Source organism: Chiloscyllium punctatum, chromosome 5 (assembly GCF_047496795.1).
Source record: "Chiloscyllium punctatum isolate Juve2018m chromosome 5, sChiPun1.3, whole genome shotgun sequence".
NCBI lineage: Eukaryota > Metazoa > Chordata > Chondrichthyes > Orectolobiformes > Hemiscylliidae > Chiloscyllium > Chiloscyllium punctatum.
In genome coordinates this window covers 39,590,334-39,613,119 of record NC_092743.1, presented here as the reverse complement: position 1 = coordinate 39,613,119, position 22,786 = coordinate 39,590,334, and the positions used below count along the sequence as shown (strand labels likewise).

General features: G+C 43.2%; 1 protein-coding gene across 4 annotated transcripts in view; it reads right to left on the bottom strand.

Moving 5' to 3' along the window:
• Window positions 1-266: 266 nt before the first annotated feature.
• setd2 (SET domain containing 2, histone lysine methyltransferase) overlaps window positions 267-22,786 on the bottom strand; it is a 126,190-nt gene continuing 103,670 nt past the window's right edge. For all 4 annotated transcript variants that reach the window (XM_072570096.1, XM_072570094.1, XM_072570093.1 and 1 more), the window contains 6 exons: window positions 16,304-16,443; window positions 13,392-13,503; window positions 13,000-13,068; window positions 5,978-6,061; window positions 3,210-3,311; window positions 267-2,455 (listed from right to left, as the gene is read on the bottom strand). In XM_072570096.1, the coding sequence (XP_072426197.1) occupies window positions 2,294-2,455; window positions 3,210-3,311; window positions 5,978-6,061; window positions 13,000-13,068; window positions 13,392-13,503; window positions 16,304-16,443 (669 nt within the window). In that variant the 3' untranslated portion in view covers window positions 267-2,293. The remainder of the gene's footprint in view (window positions 2,456-3,209; window positions 3,312-5,977; window positions 6,062-12,999; window positions 13,069-13,391; window positions 13,504-16,303; window positions 16,444-22,786) is intronic.

The window sequence follows — 22,786 nt, the reverse complement described above, 5'->3', positions numbered from 1 at the left end:
TGGAACTCCCAACCTCTTTGTACAGATCAGTGTACGAATATTCTTTATATTATCTTTCAAAGTACTCAAGCTATATATTAACAGGATTCTGTACTTGATTGCTTCTTCTGCAGTCATGCCTCTTTCTCTCCCTCACTCTTCATTGTGCCTTGTCCCCTCCATCTTTCCAAAAAAACCACTGCCTACGATTGGAGCCTCCCTTTAACCTTAAATGGTTAGCAAAAGAACAAGGGGAAAGTTCTTTTTGAAAAGGAAGACTCTAGGCGGATTTCAAACAATTTTTTTGTTTACTTTTAAAAATACACAACATTCATCCCTGCAAATATCCAGCTCCTAGCACCAAGTGAAATCTCTGCAAGTCGTAAAATTACAAACGCACAAGCCACTTACCAGAGAGCACTCACTGAAACTTATTTCCCAGAGAGGAAGAGGAGAGAAAGAAAGAATGAGTGAATGAGAGAGGGAAGAACATTCAAGAGCCTACCTCAGTCCTTAGCTTGTGTCAATATAAAGTTGGTTTCCATAACAGTTTAATTGTTTCAGAAAAAAACTTGGGGAACTGTGCTTTGTAAAAAAAATTCTCAGTTTATAGTACAGAATTGAATCACTCGTCAAACTGGAGATTTCATCAAAGGTTTCACTACCAGACACTAAATATTTAATACATCATATTTCCTGCACCCCCTGCCATATAATACGCTTTAATTTAATTAATAATTAAAAAAAAAATTCCACCATCAAACACATTCTTTTAAATATCAGATTGGCTCATGTATCAAAATACTCAAGCCTAACCAGGATTTTTGGACAGAATTTTCAGTTGTGGCTAGATAAGGGAAGACACAGGAATGGGTGGGTCCTGGGCCAGCCACCTGATCGAAACCCTCCCTCAACACCCAACAACTTCCACGGACAAGCAGCAAAACGAGTGCCTGGTCCATTGTGGCCCCAATCAGAGCTGACAGTTTGGTCTAAAGTTTGCCTAGGTCATGATAGTAATTATCGGCCGGGGAAAGGGGGTAGGGGAGAGATTTGTAAGTGACTTGCTAACTCCAGTTTTGTTGATGGCGTCCATAACTTCGCTCAGGATTGGAAGCAAATCCAAAGAAGTAAAGTTTCACGTTCTCACAAAAATTGCTCCTTCCGTTTCCCTGCATCTTGTAAAAAAATATTAAGTTAATGAAGATCCTATTCTTTCAAGTTAACAAAGGGTTAGGAATTATATGGGTGCTGCACCCTGAGATACCATTCAGCACACAACATTCTGATTAAGTTAGTGGCCAAAGCCTATTTGACTGCAGGGGATATCACAGCAGAGGACACTCCTATTCTCAATCTCACTCTCTGGTAGGAGGTGGGAGAAAGGTGTGTGTGTGTGTGTGTGTGTGTGTGTGTGCGCGCGCGCAAATGAGCGACGTAAACACAGGGGATTCACCAGATAGTGACTGTGAGCCAAGAAGGCTATCCAAAGCCATTTGCTATTCCCAATCAGTATTGAATACAGAGCCTTTAACACTAACAAGCTTCCCCAAGCATTCCACAGCAGCGGAGATCAGCTAACCCACAACATATTGGGGTGGGGGTGAGGGAGTTGAACAGAGAACCTTCCTTGCCCTGTTTGGCCTAGTTACTGCCTGCATTCTTCTGGTAGGGAGATGGGGGGAAGGATCAGAATTAAAACTCATTTTATGTAACCTTTGCTCAGTGAATAAACACCATCGCCCACCATCCAAACAAAAGAAAACAACCTTTAAGTCAGTACTAGTCACAGATTATTTTGCACAAGGTTTTTTAAAAAAAAACAAAAAAAAGTCTTAAAACTTTTTTCCCCAAAAACATTCGTCACAATTTCTCTTTTCGCTGACATTAAATTGAAAGCAAAAAAGTTTTTTAAACATTTTCTTTACATAAAAAAGTCCGTAAAAATTTAATACAGTAAAATGTTTTTTTTTAAAGTACGACAGTTTTCCATTGACTGTCGGTGATATACAGTCAGAATGAGTTGATATCTAACCAATACTCTAGTATTTACACAGTAAAAGAGGGAGAATGATGAGACCCTCCCTGACCCTGCAACCTCCCTCCCTCTAAAAACAAAACTGTCAGAGTGAACAGGGACTAGTCGTTAACTAGAAAGTGGTTTCTTTGCCTTCTCAATATATTCACATATGCGTTAAAACAGTATAATACAGATAGCTATGAGGAGACTGAGAAGCTGGTTATAGATTCACAATGGGTTTTTGCTCAAGGACAGGGCAGGTCTGGGGAGAAGGAACAGAGAGGGGTTTATTATTCAATCCACATCTGGTTCTTCTTTAGGCTTGTAAATGGCGCCAAATTTCTGCATGTACTTCTTGATGTATTCCTTGGTTTTATGCTTCACGTTTTCATTGCACTCGAGGTCCTCAGGATTTTTGCATTGTTTCAGCTCCTTGTTCATGACTCCATGTGTCAACTGCATTTCAGAGAGGGATGAGCAAGAGAAAGGGGAAAAGTGGGCGGGAGAGGAGAGGCAATAGGAGAAAATAGGAATTGCCGTGATGAGAAAGATAGGATGGGAGGAGAGGAGGGAAGGCAAGGGGATGAGAACAAAAGGGTAAACGAGGGGTTGGTTACCGCAGGGCCAGAGATGGCACAGGGGACAGACAGGAAGGGAAGAAGTGGAAGTAGGAGGACAGGAAAAATGAGGTAGGAGAGAGGGGCAGAGACCAAGGAGGTAGGGGGAGACAAAACAAAGTAATTACTATGCATCTGCTTTATATCTTCCATGCAGTTCTCCTCTCACAATAGATAGTCACTCTCACTGGGGCTTTCAGTTTATCTTCAGATTCACTGTGTTAATTGCTTCACACAAGTGACAATTTATTAATGAGAGTCTGAAAAGCAAGAGACAGAGAAATGGTCGACACTGTGGGCCATCGCTGTAGAGCTTGACCGTATGCTCAGAACTACTTTTAACCAGGGATAGCCGTACCCTCCACAAGTTCAAAAGGTGGATGGAGTAGAGCTGGAGCAGGTCTGGTCTCAGAGATTGAGGTCAGACATCACTGTTCTGACTGCTGTTTGTGTCCATGTACCTTAGCACATACCAAGGACTAGCAGTGGGCCACAGGGTCATCAACAGTGCCTGTCAGACATTTGGTTTTCCCAACACAGCCCCAGAAAAGATATCCCACAACTTTGCCAAACAATACTTTCAATACCCCTACCTTCCGAGCTAAATGCTTGAAGTCCTCTGTAGCCACAATTCTTCCTAATTTACAGTCAGGTTTCCGGTAAGGATTCAGGCACAGAACAATGAACTGGGAAATCTGGAATCAGGAGGGAAAACAAAACTTTGAACAGAGTAGATGGTTCTCCCTTCCCCACTGAAATTCCACTGTGAGTATTTTTCTTCCCATCTCAATCTTGACGGTCGCTAGGTTAATAGCATTTTCACGTACTGCTTATTCTACAGTAAAGTTACATTTATATAGGACCTTAGCACACTTCATTCCATTTTGAATATTACACCTTATAAAGAGGTGCTTTGGTTTAACAATGTTGTATGAAGGATAAATATTGGTCAGGATACCAGTGAGAACATACTTGCTCTTCCTCAAATCACATCTTGCAATCTAAAAAAAAATCTGAGCGCGCAAATGGAAACTCTGTTAGGTCTGATCTGAAAAGCACAGAGTCTTGGTAACTATGCAGCACTCCCTCAGCTCGACAGTGAGGCATCAACATCCGTCAAAGTTTCACCTTCACATCCACCAATGTCATTTATTGTAGCCGTTGCTCCCGATGCAGTCTCCCTTACATTGGGGACAGTGGACGTCTTCTCGCAGGGAGCTTTAGGGAACATCTCCAGGACACCTGCACCAATCAATCCCACCGCCCCGTGGCCAAACATTTCAACTCCCCCTCCCACTCTGCTGAGGACATGCAGGTCCTGGGCCTCCTCCACCTTCATTCCCTCACTACCTGACACCTGGAGGAAAAATGCCTCATCTTTCACCTCGGAACACTTCAACCCCAGGGCATCAATGTGGACTTCACCAGTTTCCTCATTTCCCCTCACCCCACCTTACTCCAGTTCCAACCTTCCAGCTCAGCACCGTCCCCATGACCTGTCCTATCTGCCAATCTTCCTTCCCACCTATCCACTCCAACCTATCACCTTCATCCCCACCTCCATTCACATATTGTACTATTGGCTACCTTCTCCCCAGCCCCACCCCTTCCCATTTATCTCTCCACCCCGAAGACTCCCTGCCTCATTCCTGATGAAAGGGGTTTGCCAGAAACGTTGATTTTCCAGCTCCTTGGATGCTGCCCGACCTGCTCTGCTTTTCCAGCACCACTCTAATCTAAATATTCATTCCCTCTACTAGTAGCACAACGTAACTGCTATGTGTACTACTGACACTTTGAACTGCAGAAAGTCACCAAAGATCTTCGACAACATAGTCTCAATCTCAAAAAAATGGGGGGCAGCAAATGCATAGGAATACCACCGCTGTCAAGTTACACATCATCCCGGCTTCAGCACATTTTATTGCAACTTCAATGTTACTGAAGTTAATACCTAACAGCACTGTGGTAGCACATTCACCACGTGATCAACAGTGATTTAAAGCAATGATTCAACAATACTTTCTTGAGGCTTTATGGGATGCCCATGAGAGAGAGCTTGAAAACAAGGTCTTTCAGGTGGATGCTGTGTGTAATTAGAGATGAGGATTCATACTTTGGAGGGTGCCTGTCCCTGAGAAACAGGAATATGTTCATGGGAGGAGGATTTGAGAGAGAGATGACAGCTCTCCCTTGGGAAAATGTCATGTCCATCATTAGGTCTGTGGAGGACAACACACTGACAGGACGAAGTAGGGCGATCATATAATGACATACACCTATCTGAGATCAGAGCTTATGCGCTTCAGAGGAACGAAGAGGAGGAAATCTCACTGAATGAATTACCCATTTTAATTTCAGACAATGGACCTCTTAAAAACCAGAGTTGAATTTGTCTCTAGATGCTATGCAGGACAAACAAAAAAAGTAGGGTTTTTCCAGGGATCCACATCCTCTCAACCATTTCACTATTCCTCCAGTCCATCCTTCCTTGAGAGAAGTATCCAAATTTGACTAAATATATTCTTATTGATAACTACACCGTACTTCCTCAGTAACTTGTTTCACAACTTCACTGCCAACTTCACATTCCCTCTCCTGACATCTATTCTAATTGCGAACTTTTTAAGCCTTACACATATGCTTTAAAACACAAGCAAATAAAAAGACTGGAAACAGCAAAAAAAATACATACATGTAAAAATGTTTAAATTATATCATGAGAGGTAATTAATCAATCATTTCTGAAGCCATTTTACATACAGCAAGATCCAACATGCAATGAGCTAAATGGCCAGTTTACCAAATTTTCAAGCAGGGAGAGGGCTGGCAGCCATTTTATGCAGAAAAGGAAGCAACAATTGATTTGCTCTTGATGTTGACTGATGGAGGTCTTCTGGCCAGAACATAGAACACAAAACTGTACAACATAAAAATGGGCCCTTCGGACCATGATGTTGTGCCAAACATGACGTCAAATTAAACTAATCCCTTCTGCCTGCTGTTGGTCCATCTACCTCCATTCCTTGTATATTGATGTGCTTATCTAAAAGTCTCTTAAATGCCCCCTATCATATCTGGCTCCACCACCACTCCTGGCAATACATTCCAGACTCCTACCACTTTGTGTAAAGAACTTGCCCCTCACATCTTCTTTGAACTTTCCCCCTCTCACCTTTTATGTCAGCCCCTAGTTTTAAAACATTCCAACTCTGGGAAAAAGATTCTGACTATTAACCCTACGCAGCTCATTCTTTTATAGACATATAGAATTTTACAGAAAGGTGATAATGGGTGGGGGCACTGAATGGGAAATGAAGACAAGCAGGGCAAGAGCTAAACTTTTATGGTGCAGACTTACCTCCTTCCTAAACATCTCTTTGCTTCTCTTGGCGAGTTCAGTTGAGGTATCAGCCTCTGCTGTTTTAGGCTTTTTCTTGGATGACTGGACAAGAGATATAAAGGATTTTGGTAACTTCAGAGACAAAATGTAGGAAGGCAATTCATGTTAAACTTCCACATCTTACCGACCAGCTACCGAATGTTAAAGTGGCAAAAATCAACACTCACCCAGTTGTTGCAAATCACACAGTAACAAGGCTGTTAAACCAACAAGTCCTTCAGATTGATGTAACCTCATTCACCATACCCTTTGCCCATTCTTTCACTATTTACTCATCCAATTACATCTTTACTAAACCTTCCTTGTCAGCTTCGTTGTCAACAATGTTGTCCTTTGGTGATAATAATTCATCCCCTTTTCCTAAACTCTTACCCACATTAAACAATTTTATCAATTGGCATCACCAATTCTTTTTACTCAATTGTAGAACTGTGATTCATTTTTATTGCTGCTATTGCACATGTATATGCTTGTACCTTGTGTGACACTAAGGTATATAAAGGGTTGTTGGGGAAGAGGGGATGATAGTGTTTGATTGGAACTTTCGGATAGTGCAGCACAACAGTGTTACAGAAGAGAGGAACAGGCTCAATAATCACTACAGAGTCAAGGATTAGGATCAAGGGCAAAACTGAAACACCAATTAAAAAAATCACTGTAAGTCATTATTGTCCTGTTGTGCCAGACAGGAAACCTAAAAAGCTGCTCCCTGGAGTTTTAGTGCAATGTTTTTAATTGACGCAGAACTATCAATGAAATGTTCATATCCACAGCATAACGTGGTTGACTCTCAACTGCCTTCTGGGCAATTAGGGATAGGCAATAAATGGCTAGCCAGAGACACACATGTCCCATTTGTGAATTGAAACAAAACTGGGATAGTGATGAAGAGTAAAAGTAAGTTCCATTCAAAGAAAACAGGGCCCTGGTGCAAAGACCCATGACACTAACCTACTTCAGTTATGGCAGGCAATGGAAAAGAAGCATATTACTTAAATTGGGAGAGAGAAATAATAAACAAGTGAATTAAGTATCAATGCTGATGGATAGGTCACAGTGTATGGCCCAAAGAAGAGTTCTATACACAAGTGTACAGAGTGTAAGGAACAAATGAAATGAAATGAGCTCCAAGCACAAATTCAAATTGGAGACAGTAGCCATTACTGAGATGTAGTTGATCGGGATTGGGAACTAAATGTACCAGGTTAAAAGGTTTACAGGATGGATAAGGAAAATAGCACAGGAGATAAAGTAGCCTTACGGATCAGAAACAAAATCACTTCAAGGTGACAGAGGATATAATGAGGGGAAAGCATTCAGTGGAGACTTTATGGGTGGAAGTAAGAAATAGTAAACAATCTAAAATGGTAACGGGTGTTGTATATAGACCCCTTGGTAGTGGCTCTGAGTGCTAGTTTGTATAAACGCAGAAATTAGGAAAAATGTGTAGAAAAAGGCAGAGTAGAGTTAATAGTGAATTTTATCTTTAACATATATTGGGAGATGCAGACAAGCCCCTGTTAGAAAGATGGTGAATTTCTCATGTCCCCAGGATAGTTTCATCCAGCAATATGTCCTGCATGCAACAAGAGGACAAGCAATATTGGATCTAGTAATGGGTAATGAATTTAACTAGTAACCTAATTGTGCGTGAGCATTATTCAAATATTGATCATAACATGATGGAGTTCAATGTAGCATTTAACAGTGAGTTCCAGCACCTAGAATTTTAAATTTAGGGAAGGCTGACTTTGTTGAGATTAGTTAAAAATCACCCAACACCAGGTTGTAGTCGAACAGGTTTAATTGGAAGCACTAGCTTTCGGAGCACCGCTCCTTCAATCAGGTGGTTCATCACAACCACCTGATAGAACAAAGAACATAGAAAAATACAGCGCAGTACAGGCCCTTCGGCCCTTGATGTTGCGCCGACCGAAGCCTACCTAACCTACACTAGCCCAATAACCTCCATATGCTTATCCAATGCCCGCTTGAATGACCATAAAGAGGGAGAGTCCACCACTGCTACTGGCAGGGCATTCCATGAACTCACAACCCGCTGAGTAAAGAATCTACCCCTAACATCTGAACTATACCAACCTCCCCTTAATTTAAAGCTGTGTCCCCTAGTAACAGCTGACTCCATACGCGAAAAAGGTTCTCACTGTCAACCCTATCTAAACCCCTAATCATCTTGTACACCTCTATCAAATCTCCCCTAAACCTTCTTTTCTCCAATGAGAACAGCCCCAAGTGCCTCAGCCTCTCCTCATACGATCTTCCTACCATGCCAGGCAACATCCTGGTAAACCTCCTCTGCACCCGCTCCAGTGCCTCCACATCCTTCCTATAGTATGGCGACCAAAACTGTACACAATACTCCAGATAAGGCCGCACCAGAGTCTTATACAACTGCAACATGACCTCAGGACTCTGGAACTCAATTCCTCTACCAATAAAGCCCAGTACGCCATATGCCTTCTTCACAGCACTATTTACCTAGGTGGCAACTTTCAGAGATCTGTGTACATGGACACCAAGATCCCTCTGCTCATCCACACTACCAAGTAGCCTACCATTAGCCCAGTAATCCATCTTCTTGTTACTCTTACCAAAGTGAATGACTTCACACTTAGCTACATTGAACTCCATTTGCCACCTTTCTGCCCAGCTCTGCAACTTATCTATATCCCGCTGTAACCTGCCACATCCTTCTTTGCTGTCCACCACTTCCCCGACTTTCGTATCATCCGCAAACTTGCTCACCCAGCCTTCAAGCCCCTCCTCCAGGTCATTTATAAAAATGACAAACAGCAATGGTCCCAAAACAGATCCTTGTGGAACACCTCTAGTAACTGCACTCCAAAATGAACCTTTACCATCAACTACTACCCTCTGTCTCCTTCCAGCCAGCCAATTCCTAATCCAAACCTCTAATGAACCCTCAATGCCATACCTCCGTAGTTTTTGCATTAGCCTGCCATGGGATACCTTATCAAACGCCTTGCTAAAATCCATATACACCACATCTACTGCTTTACCCTTGTCCACTTCCTTAGTCACCTTCTCAAAGAATTCAATAAGGTTTGTGAGGCACGACCTGCCCTTCACAAAACCATGCTGACTATCCTTGATCACATTATTCCTATCCAGATGTTCATAAATCCTATCCCTTACAATTCTCTCTAAGACTTTGCCCACAACAGAAGTGAGACTCACTGGCCTATAGTTACTAAGGCTGTCCCTACTCCCCTTCTTGAACAAGGGGACCACATTCGCTATCCTCCAGTCTTCTGGCACTATTCCTGTAGACAACGACGACATAAAAATCAGGGCCAATGGCTCCGCAATCTCCTCCCTTGTTTCCCAGAGGATCCTAGTATAAATGCCATCAGGCCCAGGGGACTTATCTATTTTCACCCTTTCCAGTATTCCCCGGACCTCTTCCCTACATACCTCAAAGCCATCCATTCTAATCACTTGTGACTCAATATTCACATCAGCAACAATGTCCTGTTCCTGAGTGAATACTGACGAAAAATATTGATTTAGTGTCTCTCCAATCTCCTCTGCCTCCAAGCACAACTTCCCACTACTATCCTTGACTGGACCGATACCTACCCTAGTCATCCTTTTATTCCTGACATACCTATAGAAAGCCTTAGGGTTTTCCCTAATCCTACCAACCAAGGACTTTTCATGTCCCCTTCTCGCTGCTCTTAGCTCTCTCTTCAGATCCTTCCTGGCTACTTATAACTCTCAATCGCCCCAACTGAACCTTCACGCCTCATCTTTACATAGGCTGCCCTCTTCCCTTTTACAAGGGATTCCAATTCCTTATTAAACCACGGCTCCCTCACAAGACCCTTTCCTCCCTGCCTGACTGGTACATACTTATCAAGGACACCCAATAGCTGCTCCTTGAACAAGCTCCACATATCATTTGTGTCCTTCCCTTGAAGCCTATTTTTCCAATCCACACATCCTAAGTCATGCCTCACCGCATCATAATTTCCCTGCCCCCAGCTATAACTCCTGCCCTGCAGTGCACACTTATCCCTCTCCATCACTAGAGTAAAAGTCACCGAGTTAGATTAGATTAGATTACAGTGTGGAAACAGGCCCTTCGGCCCAACAAGTCCACACTGACCCAACGAAGCGCAACCCACCCATACCCCTACATTCACCCCTTACCTAACACTACAGGCAATTTAGCATGGCCAATTCACCTGACCTGCACATCTTTGGACTGTGGGAGGAAACCGGAGCACCCGGAGGAAACCCACGCAGACACGGGGAGAACGTGCAAACTCCACACAGTCAGTCGCCTGAGGCAGGAATTGAACCAGGGTCTCTGGTGCTGTGAGGCAGCAGTGCTTACCACTGTGCCACCGTGCCACCCTTGAGTTGTGGTCACTGTCCCCGAAGTGCTCACCTACCTCCAAATCTAACACCTGGCCTGGTTCATTACCTAGAAACAAATCCAGTATGGCCTCACCTCTTGTTGGCCTGTCTACATATTGTGTCAGGAAACCCTCCTGCACACATTGGACAAACACCGACCCATCTAATGAACTTGAGCTGTAGCTTTCCCAGTCAATATCTGGGAAGTTAAAGTCCCCCATAACAACCACCCTGTTACTTTCACTCTTCTCCTGAATCATCCTTGCAATACATTCCTCTAAGTCTCTCGGACTATTAGGAGGCCTGTAGGAAACTCCTAACAGGGTGACCTCACCTTTCCTATTTCTAACCTCAGCCCAAACTACCTCAGATGGCAAGTCTTCCTCCATCGTCCTTTCCATCACTGCAATACTATCCTTGACAAGCAATGCCACACCTCCCCCTCTTTTACCCCCACCTCTGACCCTACTAAAACATTTAAACCCTGGAACCTGCAATAGCCATTCCTGTCCCTGTTCTACCCACGTCTCTGTAATGGCCACAACATCGAAGTCCCAGGTACCAACCCACGCTGCAAGGAGCAGTGCTCTGAAAGCTAGTGCTTCCAATTAAACCTGTTGGACTATAACCTGGTGTTGTGTGATTTTTAACTTTGTACACCCCAGTCCAACACTGGCATCTCCAAATCATTGTTAAGACAGAGATAGTCCTGAATAAATGGGAAACAACTCAAGAATAGTGGATTGTCGAACAGAGAGACCAAGGGTTCAGGAACATTGTGTGGCAACTTTCAAAAAACTGAGTGGTAAAGAGGTACTTGGCAGGCTTGCCTTCATTGTTCAGACCATTGAGTAGAGGAGTTCGGACGTTATATTGCAGTTGTACAGGATGCAGATGAGGCCAGGTTTGGAGTACTGCATTCAGTTCTGGTCACCCTGCTATCGGAAGGATATTTTTAAATTGGAGAGGGTACAGAAAAGATATATCAGGATGTTATCAGGACTGCAGGATTTGAGTTATAAGGAGAGGCTGGATAGGCTGGCATGTAGGAGATTGATGGGTGATCTTATAGAGGTTTATCAAAACATGAAGGGTATAGACAAGGTGAATAGTAAATGGTCTTTTCCCAAGGGTGGGTGAGTCCAAACCTAGAGAGCATAGGTTTAAAGTGAGAGGAGAAAGATTTAAAAAGGGCAAGGGGCAACTTTTTCACACAGACGGTGGTTCGTGTGTGGAATGAACTGCCAGAGGAAGTGGTGGGTGCAGGTATAGTTACAACATTTAAAAGACATTTGGGCAGGTACATGAATAGAAAAGGGTTGGAAGGACATTGGCCAAATGCAGGCAAAAGTTTGGTTTGGGAAACTTGGTTGGCATGGACAAGTTGGACCAAAGGGTCTGCTTCCATGGCGTATGACGATATGACTCTATGACTACATATAAAGAAACATTTAATGCAATAAAGAACAAGTTTATACTCTGCGAGGAAAAGCTCCTTTTCAAAGAAAAGAAAGTCAGGGACAAGTAAGGAGACAAGGACACCATAAAACTAAAGGAAAGGACTAATAAAAATGCAAAATAAAAAGTATAGATCCTGGTGAATGGGAAAGATACAAAGATCAAAGGGCCACTAAGCACCTTATAAGAATTATGAAAAGGCATTACAAAAGGAAGCCTGCAAAGGGACAAAATCAAGATGAGAAATTTTAGTTATATAAAAAGGCAAGTAGGTGGTCAGGTGCAATGTTGGCCCATTAAAGGCTGAAAATGGAGATACTATCAATGACAATAGGGCAATGGCAAGAGATATTGAATAATTACTTTGCCTTACTTTGCCTTTGTATTTACAGAAGAGGAGGATAGCTTGTCAAAAGTCACAAGGAAATCAACAACAAATCAAAGTTGGCGACTGAATTTAACTTGAGTAAAACATTGATAATGAGGAATTTAATGGAATTAAAAAGTGACAAATCTCTGGGACCTAACAGTTTCCATCTGTCGGGGAACACACTGTAGATGTCCTAACGATGATCTTTCAGAGTTTCCTAGATTCAAGAGTCATCCGTCTGGATTTCTGCACTTCACTCTGCTTTTTAAGAAGGAAGAAAGAGGAAAGCCAGGGAATTACAGACCAGTTAGCTTAACGCTTGCAGTGGATAAATTGTTGGGAGTCTATAATCTCAGTGAATGATGAACAAGCTTGAGTGGCTGAATAGTCTACTTCTGTTCCTATGCTCAGTCATTACATGTATTCAAAGAAGAGTTAGATTTGTTTTGATGGACAAGGGAGTTAAACATTTTGGGAGACAGACTGGAAGCTGGAGTGGAGACCATAGTCTGATCAACTATGACCTTAGTGAATGGCTGAGCAGGCCTGAAGGGCCAAATTGCCCAATGATGCTCCGAGGTTCTACGTTCCTATCATCTAGTTTAGACTTAGACAGTCACCAGAGAGGGTTGGAGCTGGGGTGTTGGAGCAGAGATTGCATGGGAATTGAAAGGCAATGGCTTTGGTCATCCCAATATTGGAATGCCTTTCCCACCACCACATGCATGCAGACTGCATGTACACACACCTGGCTATAAGAGTTAGGTGTCCCGTCTCCGCTCCCATTCTGTCCGTGTAATTCAGTGAGCATTGGGTCCTAAGAGAAACAAGAAACAAACAATGAAATTCCCCTTTCAATACTCTAGCTGACAGATATCACTGTCTTCCCCTTTGATTTATAACAAGCGGGTAAAACCAGTACATAAGGAAATTCAGATCAAAAGGATGATAATAATATGCCATTAAGAAAGACGTAGGTACGGAACCCAGTGACTAGGCTGACTATGCATCATTGAGTGAAGGATGCGGTGCATTGAGTAAGAGATGAGACACTGATGAATGAAAGATACTAAAATCATTCCTTTCTTGCACCTAAATCGCCACAGAGCCAAAGTTCCCTTCAATAGCAAGAATCGTCACCTTGGCTGGATTTTCATCATATGTAGGAGTCCCGAGATCCATTTCAGCTTCATGACCTACACTCATGTCGTCGCTGCCTCCATCCCATAATGGTGGGTCCCACTGCGTTTGCCTGCAGGAACATACAATATAATTGAGCAAGGTGGGGGCTTTGGCTGTTCAGGAAAACAGGTGGAGTATAGGATGAGGTTGTTGAAAGCTCTTGGTATGACCATCACCATAAGATCTAGTTAGATTACTGAGGAACCTCCTGGCACCAGAAAGCATGTAACCTTGGATTGGATGCCTGAGCAGAGGCAGGAACAGGGAATGTGAATTACAGAGTCAAGATGCCACCTTATTGATACCTGGGGTGCAGCCAATGAACTGAGTGATAATCACTGGTGTAAGACAGCTACCATTAGTCTACAAAATGTCAGAAATAGCAATAACAGAATAATCTATTTCATTGTACATAGACCAGTACAAAACCAGAATGGGCCCTTTGGGCTACCAGGTCTGATGCTATTCTAAACTAATCCCAACAGCCTGCACATGGTGTGTGCCACTCTATTCCCTGCCCATTCACGTATCTATCTAAACGTTTCTTAAACTTTGCTATCGCGTCTGTTTCTATCGCCTCCCCTGGCAGTGCATTCCGGGAGCCTACTACACTTTCTGTTAAAAGAAAACTTTTCTCGCACATCTCCTTTAAATTTTCCCCCTTATCTTAAATCTATGCCCCAAGTATTTGACATTTCCACCCTGGAGAAGAGACTCCAACTATCCATGCCTCTCACAATGTTATACACCTCTTTCAGGTGGACCCTCAATCTCCGATGTTCTAACAAAAACAATTCAAGTTTGTCCAATCTCTCCTAATAGATAATGTACTTAAGGCAACATCCTCAACTACTACTGCACCCTCTCCAAAGCCTCAACTTTCTTCCTAAACTCCAAATGTCATCTGACCAAAGTCTTGCAGTTGCAACATCACTTGCCAGCTTTTGCATTCAATGCTTCGACTGATGAAGGCAAACATGTAATACACTTTCGTAACGACCTTATCCACTTGTGTTACCACCTTCAGGGAATATGGACTGGGACCCCAAGATCCCTCTGTACGTCAATCCCTCTGTACGTCAAAGTCCTGCCATTAACTGTATATGTTCCTCTTGCATTTGACCTCCTAAAATGAATCACCTCATTTGTCCGGATTTAACTCCATCTGCCATTTCTTTCCCCAACTTTCTAGCTGATCTATAACCTTCTGGACCCTTTGATACTCTTTCTCATTATCCACAACTCCAACAATTTTTGTGTTGTCTGCAAACTTCCCAATCTCACCACCAATATTTTCATCCAAATCATTTATATGTACTACAAGCAGAAGTCCCAGCATTGAATCTTACTGAATACCACTAGTCACAGATCTTCAGTCAGAAAAACACCCCTCCACCCTTGGGCTTCTGCTGGCAAGCTAATTGTATATCTAAATTGCCAACTCATGATGGATTCCATGCAATTTGATCTTCTGGATCAGCCAACCATAAGGGACCTAGTTAAATGCTTTAGTTAAGTCTAGGTAGACAACATCCATTGCATATCCCTCAATCATCTTCATCACTTACTCAAAAAATTCAATCAGAGAGAAAACCTCCCCACAGAGAGCCATGCTGACTATTCCTAACGAGTCCATTCTTCTCCAAATGCAAGTAAATCCTATCCCGAAGAATCTTCTCCATTCATTTTCCCAGCACTCATTTAAGGCTCAGTGATCCATAATTTCCTGGATTATCTCTACTGCCCTTCTTAAACAAAGGAACAATACTGTATCCTCTTCAGGTGTTGGTGAGAAGCCAAACATCTTTGTTAAGGCCCTTACATTCGCCACCCTTTATCCTTCAGTATCCTGGGATAGATACCATCAGACTCTAGGAACTTAGCTGTCTTAAATGTTTTTCAAGACATCCAACACCTCCTCTTCCTTATTAATCGACATGGCTTTGAGTGTCAACAAACCTCTCGCTAAACCTACCATCATCCGTGTTTTTATCCTTGGTGAACACTGATGTGAAGTACCTCACCCACTTCCTCTGGCTTAACACACAGCTTCCATCCAATGTCCTTCATTGGACTTACCCTCTCTCTAGTTATGCTTTTGCTCCTAATATATGCATAAAATGTCTTAGGATTCTGCTTAATCCTAGTTGTCAAAGACATTTCATGACCCATTGTAATTGTCTTAATTTATTTTCTGAAGTTCTTTTCCACTTTCTTTATACTCAAGATTTCGGTTTCCTAAACCTTACATGTGCTTTCTTTTGCTTTTCATGTTATAAGTTAAATGGTGGCCAGGAAAGGGGTTTAGGGTGGGGATTTGGTGGGGGGGGGGGGGGGAACGGGGACAGAACTTCAGAGTTGTACCACTGGGACTCCAGAGCTTCAATTTGGTCTCTCATTCAAAAGACGGCACCTCTAGCCGTGCAGCACTCCTGTAATGTTGTACTGAAGTTTAATATTGACTGAGGCTGTGTGCTCAATTTTCTGGAGTGGCAACAGCACTAAGCTAAGGAAATCTGATACCATTTGAGATGAAAACACAATTTTCCTTAGTGCAGAGAAATGCCAGACTTCTGTAACTGCACCAAGCCAAGGCCCCAGTTACCTGCAGCATAGCTGAAGTGAATGAATGCAAGATATTCCATGCAAATATTTTTGGGTGGTGCTGAATGGGGAGGGAATTGGACAGCTGAGCATCTTGATTCAATGCTGATGCCGAATTCCTTATGATCAATGACTCGACGACAATATAAACAGTTTTTCCTGTCAATCCTCTAGGCTGAACGGCTATAGTCAACCTTGCATTGCATTACAGGTTATACTCCTTCCACCAACCTACTGGCAGTGGGGCAGGCTCCACAAAAACCTACCTGGTTATCACATGGTAATAGTAAATCTTTCCCTCTGGGTCCCGGGCAGTCTTCCAATTGGAGGGGAGGATGATGGTCTTCGGTTTTGGAGGAGAAGGTGGTGGCAAATCGAGAAGACTGCTGACAACTATCAGTTCCGGCTGGAGATTACAGATACAGAACAGTTATTAAAATAGAAAGAACAACATACTTAATCCAACAACAGTCCATGCACAAAAACTGTAAATACCTGAAGAAACCAGACAAGGAAAGGCAGATTGTTTCCTGCCCAAGTGATCGAATGAATAATTCAATAAGTGGTTGAATCAATAAAGAACAAGACAGACCCAGGTCTATTCAGTGATCTGTGATAATGATGCCATTGTTGTCGGCATTGTGCGGGTGAAGAAAATCAGGAAGTTCTCTCAGTTTCTGGCCCTGACCAATGACTTCCATCAGAAAGCTCTCGAGTCTCCACATCCGATGAGAATGCTGTCTACACATGTTGTCAAGGACTGAGATTCAAAGAACAGCCATTTTGACAAGTGTGATAGAATTCTCTTAACCATGGAATGCTGGCAAGGGACTGAAGGGGTGGTCAAGAAGAATAATGTGGCCTTTTGAGAGTTATCAATTATTTTCCTTATTTATTCTCAGGAAGTGGGAATTGACATCAAGGGTGGTACCTATTATCCATCCCAAGCTACCTCAAAGACTTTTTTTGTTTGGAACAATTTGATGCAATTAAATTGTTAGTTGCGACAGTTGAGGAGGTGAATAAGAGTCAACCTCAAATTGGTGTGGGCTCAATTCATACCAGCCTAGGACAGCAGATTTCCCAAAAGGAGATTTTTGAATTACCTGGGCTTCTGTAACAATCAATCAGCAATCTTCGTGGTCACTTTTCCAGATACCAGATTTTTTCTTCCAGATACTTTTTGAAATTCAAGCTTTCAGATCATATTAGGATTTGAAATTCTGTTCTGTACACCAGTCCAGCTGCATAGCTCTAACCCTATTATAAAGTTAGCTGTGCAGAGTTGCTACAGTTGCTGATCAAACAACCATTTAGCCCCTTTGCTCTGTCATTCCAATGTAATCATGAATGATCTGACTGTGGCTTTAACTGCACAGTTCTGTCTACTCCCCACAGCTTCTGGGCTAACTATTCAATGACTCTGCCCCAAAGATATTTCCAAAGATGCACATAACTCAATTTCTCATCACTGCCTTAAATGGAAGAAACCTTATTTCCAAACTACGATTAGGTTTAGCCGCTTCCACAAGGGGAAACATCCATTTAGCATCTATCCTGTTAGCCCTTTTAGGATTTTATAGGCGTCAAGAACAAAAGAACAAAGTACAATACAGCACAGGAACAGGTCCTTTGACTCTAAAGATGTCATGCTTCGGCACTTGGTGAGCCATAGAGATGTACAGCATGGAAACAGACCCTTCAGTCCAACCCGTCCATGCCGACCAGATATCCCAACCCAATCTTGTCCCACCTGCCAGCACCCGGCCCATATCCCTCCAAACCCTTCCTATTCATATACCCATTCAAATGCCTCTTAAGTGTTGCAATTGTACTAGCCTCCACCACATCCTCTGGCAGCTCATTCCATACATGTACCTCCCTCAGTGAAAAGGTTGCCCCTTAGGTCTCTTTAATATCTTTCCCCTCTCACCCTTAACCTATGCCCTCTAGTTCTGGCCTCCCTGACCCCAGGGAAAAGACTTTGCCCATTTACCCTATCCATGTCCGTCATAATTTTGTAAACCTCTATAAGGTCACCCCTCAACCTCCGATGCTCCAGAGAAAACAGCCCCAGCTTGTTCAGCCTCTTCCTGTAGCTCAAATCCTCCAACCTTGGCAACATCCTTGTAAATCTTTTCTGAACCCTTTCAAGTTTCACAACATCTTTCCAGTAGGAAGGAGACCAGAATTGCACGCAATATTCCAACAGTGGCCTAACCAATGTCCTGTACAGCCGCAACATGACCTCCCAACTCCTGTACTCAATATTCTGACCAATAAAGGAAAGCATACCAAACACCTTCTTCACTATCCTATCTACCTGCAACTCTCCTTTCAAGGAGTTATGAACCTGCACTCCAAGGTCTCTTTGTTCAGCAACACTCCCTAGGACCTTACCATTAAGGTATATAAGTCCTGCTAAGATTTGCTTTCCCAAAATGCAGCATCTCGCATTTATCTGAATTAAACTCCATCTGCCACTTCTTAGCCCCTTGGCCCATCTGGTCCAGATCCAGTTGTAATCTGAGGTAACCCTCTTCGGTGTCCACTACACCTCCAATTTTGGTGTCATCTGCAAACTTACTAACTGTACCTCTTATGCTCGCATCCAAATCATTTATGTAAATGACAAAAAGTAGAGGACCCAGCACTGATGCTTGTGGTACTCCACTGGTCACAGGCCTCCAGTGTGAAAAACAACCCTCCACCACCACCCTGTGTCTTCTACCTTTGAGCCAGTTCTGTATCCAAATGGCTAGTTCTCCCTGCATTCCATGAGATCTAACCTTTTTAATCAGTCTCCCATGGGGAACCTTGTTGAACGTCTTATTGAAGTCCATTAGATCACATCTACTGCTCTGCCCTCAATCTTCTTTGTTACTTTATTAAAAAACTCAATCAAGTTTGTGAGACATGATTTCCCACACACAAAGCCATGTTGGCTATCCCAAATCAGTCCTTGGCTTTCCAAATACATGTACATCCTGTCCCTCAGGATTCCCTCCAACAACTTGCCCAGCACCGAGGTCAGGCTCACTGGTCTACAGTTCCCTGGCTTGTCCTTACCACCCTTCTTAAACAGTGGCACCACATTTGCCAACCTCCAGTCTTCCGGCACCTCACCTGTGACCAATGATGGTGGCACAGTGGTTAGCACTGCTGCCTCACAGCGCCAGAGATCCGGGTTCAATTCCCGCCTCAGGTGACTAACTGTGTGGAGTTTGCACGTTCTCCCTGTGTCCGCGTGGGTTTCCTCCGGGTGCTCCGGTTTCCTCCCACAGTCCAAAGATGTGCAGGTCAGGTGAATTGGCCATGCTAAATTGCCCGTAATGTTAGGTAAGGGGTAGATGTAGGGGTATGGGTGGGTTGCGCTTCGGCGGGGTGGTGTGGACTTGTTGGGCCGAAGGGCCTGTTTCCACACTAAGTAATCTAATCTAATCTAAATACTTCAGCAAGAGGCCCAGCAACCACTTCTCTTGCTTTCCACAGAGTTCTCGAGTACACCTGATCAGGTCCTCGGGATTTATCCACCTTTAACCGTTTCAAGACATCCAGCACTTCCTCCTCTGTAATCTGGACATTTTGCAAGATGTCACCATCTATTTCCCTACAGTCTATATCTTCCATATCCTTTTCCACAGTAAATACTGATGCAAAATATTCATTTAGTATCTCCCCCATTTTCTGTGGCTCCACACAAAGGCCGCCTTGCTGATCTTTGAAGGGCCCTATCCTCTCCCTAGTTACCCTTTTGTCCTTAATATATTTATAAAACTATATTAATATATTTGTAATTCTATTTGCCAAAGCTATCTCATGTCCCCGTTTTGCCCTCCCGATTTCCCTCTTAAGTATACTCCTACTTTCTTCATACTCTTCTAAGGATTCTAAACTAAAAACCATTTGCATCTCCACGGTTCATATCCCCCAATTTCCTGTCTACCCAAGTCTCTGTCACATCTCTCTATTTTCTGAATTCCACTGTTAGAGGCCCAGCCTGTCTAATGTTTCCTCATAAGATGACCTTACCATCCCAAGTATCACTCAAGTGAAGCTTCTCTGAACAGTTTCAATGCATTTATGTCCTTGCTAAAAAAGGAGACTACAACTGTACCCCAGTACTCCAGATGTGCTCTCACCATTTCTCCTGTATAACAGTAGCAAAGCTTCCCTTATTAAATAATTCATTTGCCTTGGAATAAATGGCAATATTTCATTTATCATCTTCATCTCTTATTCTACCTAGATATTAACTATTTGTGATTCATGTATTAGGCCACCCAGATCACACTGTACCAATGAATTCTGCAATCTCTCTCCATTTAAGTAATATGCTCCTTTTCTATTCTCCCTGCCAAAGTGGACAAGTTCACATTTATTCACTCATTTTGTGGGATGTGGGCATCGCAGGCTGGCCAGCATTTTATTGCCTGTCCCTAGTTGCCCTTGAGGTAGTGGTGATGGTGGTGAACTGCTGAGAGTTGAATCACAATGCCATTAAGGAGTGAATTCCAGGATGTTGGCCCAGTGACAATGAAGGATCTGTGATAAACTTCCAAGTCAGGGCAGTGAGAGCTTGGAGGTAACTTGAAGGTAGTGGTATTCCCATATATCTTCCCCTTGTCCTTCCAGATGGACGGCTGTGGGTTTGGAAGGTGCTGTGTGAGGATCTTTGGTGAATTTCTGCAGTGTATCTTGTAGATAATACACAGCGCTGCTACCGAGTGTCAGTGGTGGAGGGAGTCGATGCTTCTGGAGATGGTGCCAAACAAGATGGCTGCTTTGTTCTGGATAATGTTAAGTACCCTGTGTGTTGTTGGACTGTACTCATCCAAGCAAGTGGGGAGTATTCCACCACATTCCTGACTTGTGCCTTGTAGATGGTGGGCAGACTTTGAAGAGTCAGGAGTATTCTCGCTGCAGTATTCCTAGCATTTTCCACACTGCATAAACTGCCGAATTTTAGCATTTCTGACTTATTTAGTCTATCTATATCCCTACTCACATTCTGTGTTCTCTTCACAACTGATGTTCCTACCAATCTTTGAGTCATCAGCAAATTCAGCAGTATTTGTGGATTTTATTCCAATTTCCAGCTTAGCCATTTTGCTTTTCTGCTCAGATCGAAGATTAGATTACTTACAGTGTGGAAACAGGCCCTTCGGCCCAACAAGTCCACACCGCCCCACCGAAGCGCAACCCACCCGTACCCCTACATCTACCCCTTACCTAACACGACGGGCAATTTAGCATGGCCAATTCACCTGACCTGCACATCTTTGGACTGTGGGAGGAAACGAGAGCACCCGGGAGAATGTGCAAACTCCACACAGTCAGTCGCCTGAAGCGGGAATTGAACCCGGGTTTCTGGCGCTGCGAGGCAGCAGTGCTAACCACTGTGCCACCGTGCCGCCCACAGATCTTGTGAATTGTAGTTCTCTTTGAGCTTGACTTATGCTCTTCTCCAAACTAACACTTTAAACCAAACTAATTGAGTATTTATCTTGTGTCTGAGAATTAAAGTGTGCCTGTGCACATGTATGTGTGTGTACATATGTATGCCAATATGCGCAGGACTTCTTGCGTGCATGTGTACACGAATACCTCTGGGTATCTGTATATCTTTGTCCACATTACTTCAAAAATAGGAACTGGTTTGCTGCTGCTAACAATTCATTTTCTCCTTTCATTGGGACTTTCTGGAAGAAGGATTGAACCATACTCCCTCTGATTCAGAGTAGGGAATATTGTTACTCAATCGAAGACTCACTCATACCATATTGTGAATAGTCTTTTGGACACCTTGATACCATGATAAGCTGTGCACAAATGTAAAGCTATGAACTAAACTCAAATCAAGGGTTAGAGAGAACTAGCCACTTGGATACAAAACTGGCTTAAAGATAGAAGACAGAGGGTGGTGGTGGAAGGTTGTTTTCAGACTGGAGGCCTGTGACCAGTGCTCGGTCCACTACTTTTCGTCATTTCCATAAATGATTTGGATGTGAGCATAAGAGATATAGTTAGTAAGTTTGCAGATGACACCAAAATTGGAGGTGTAGTGGACAGCGAAGAAGGTTACCTCAGGTTACAACGGGATCTCAATCAGATGGGCCAATGGGCTGAGAGGTGGCAGATGGAGTTTAATTCAGATAAATGAGAGATGCTGCATTTTGGGAAAGTAAATCTTAGCAGGACTTATACACTTGATGGTAAGGTCCTAGGGAGTGTTGCTGAACAAAGAGACCTTGGAGTGCAGGTTCATAGCTCCTTGAAAGTGGAGTCGCAGGTAGATGGGATAGTGAAGAAGGCTTTCTTTTATCAGTCAGGATATTGAGTACAGGAGTTGGGAGGTCATGTTACGGCTGTACAAGTCATTGATTAGGCCACTGTTGGAATATTGCATATAATTCTGGTTTCCTTCCTATCCGAAAGATGTTGTGAAACTTGAAAGGGTTCAGAAAAGATTTATAAAGAATGTTGGAGGATTTTGCAGGGAGAGGCTGAATAGGCCGGGGCTGTTTTCCCTGGAGCGTCAGAGGCAGAGGAGTGACCCTATAGAGGTTTACAAAATTATGAGGGGCATGGATAGGATAAATACACAAAGTCTTTTCCCTGGAGTCGGAGAGTCCAGAACTAGAGGGCATAGGTATAGGGTGAGAGGGGAAAGATATAAAAGAGACCTAAGGGGCAACTTTTTCACGCAGGGGGTGGTACATATATGGAATGAGCTGCCAGAGGAAGTG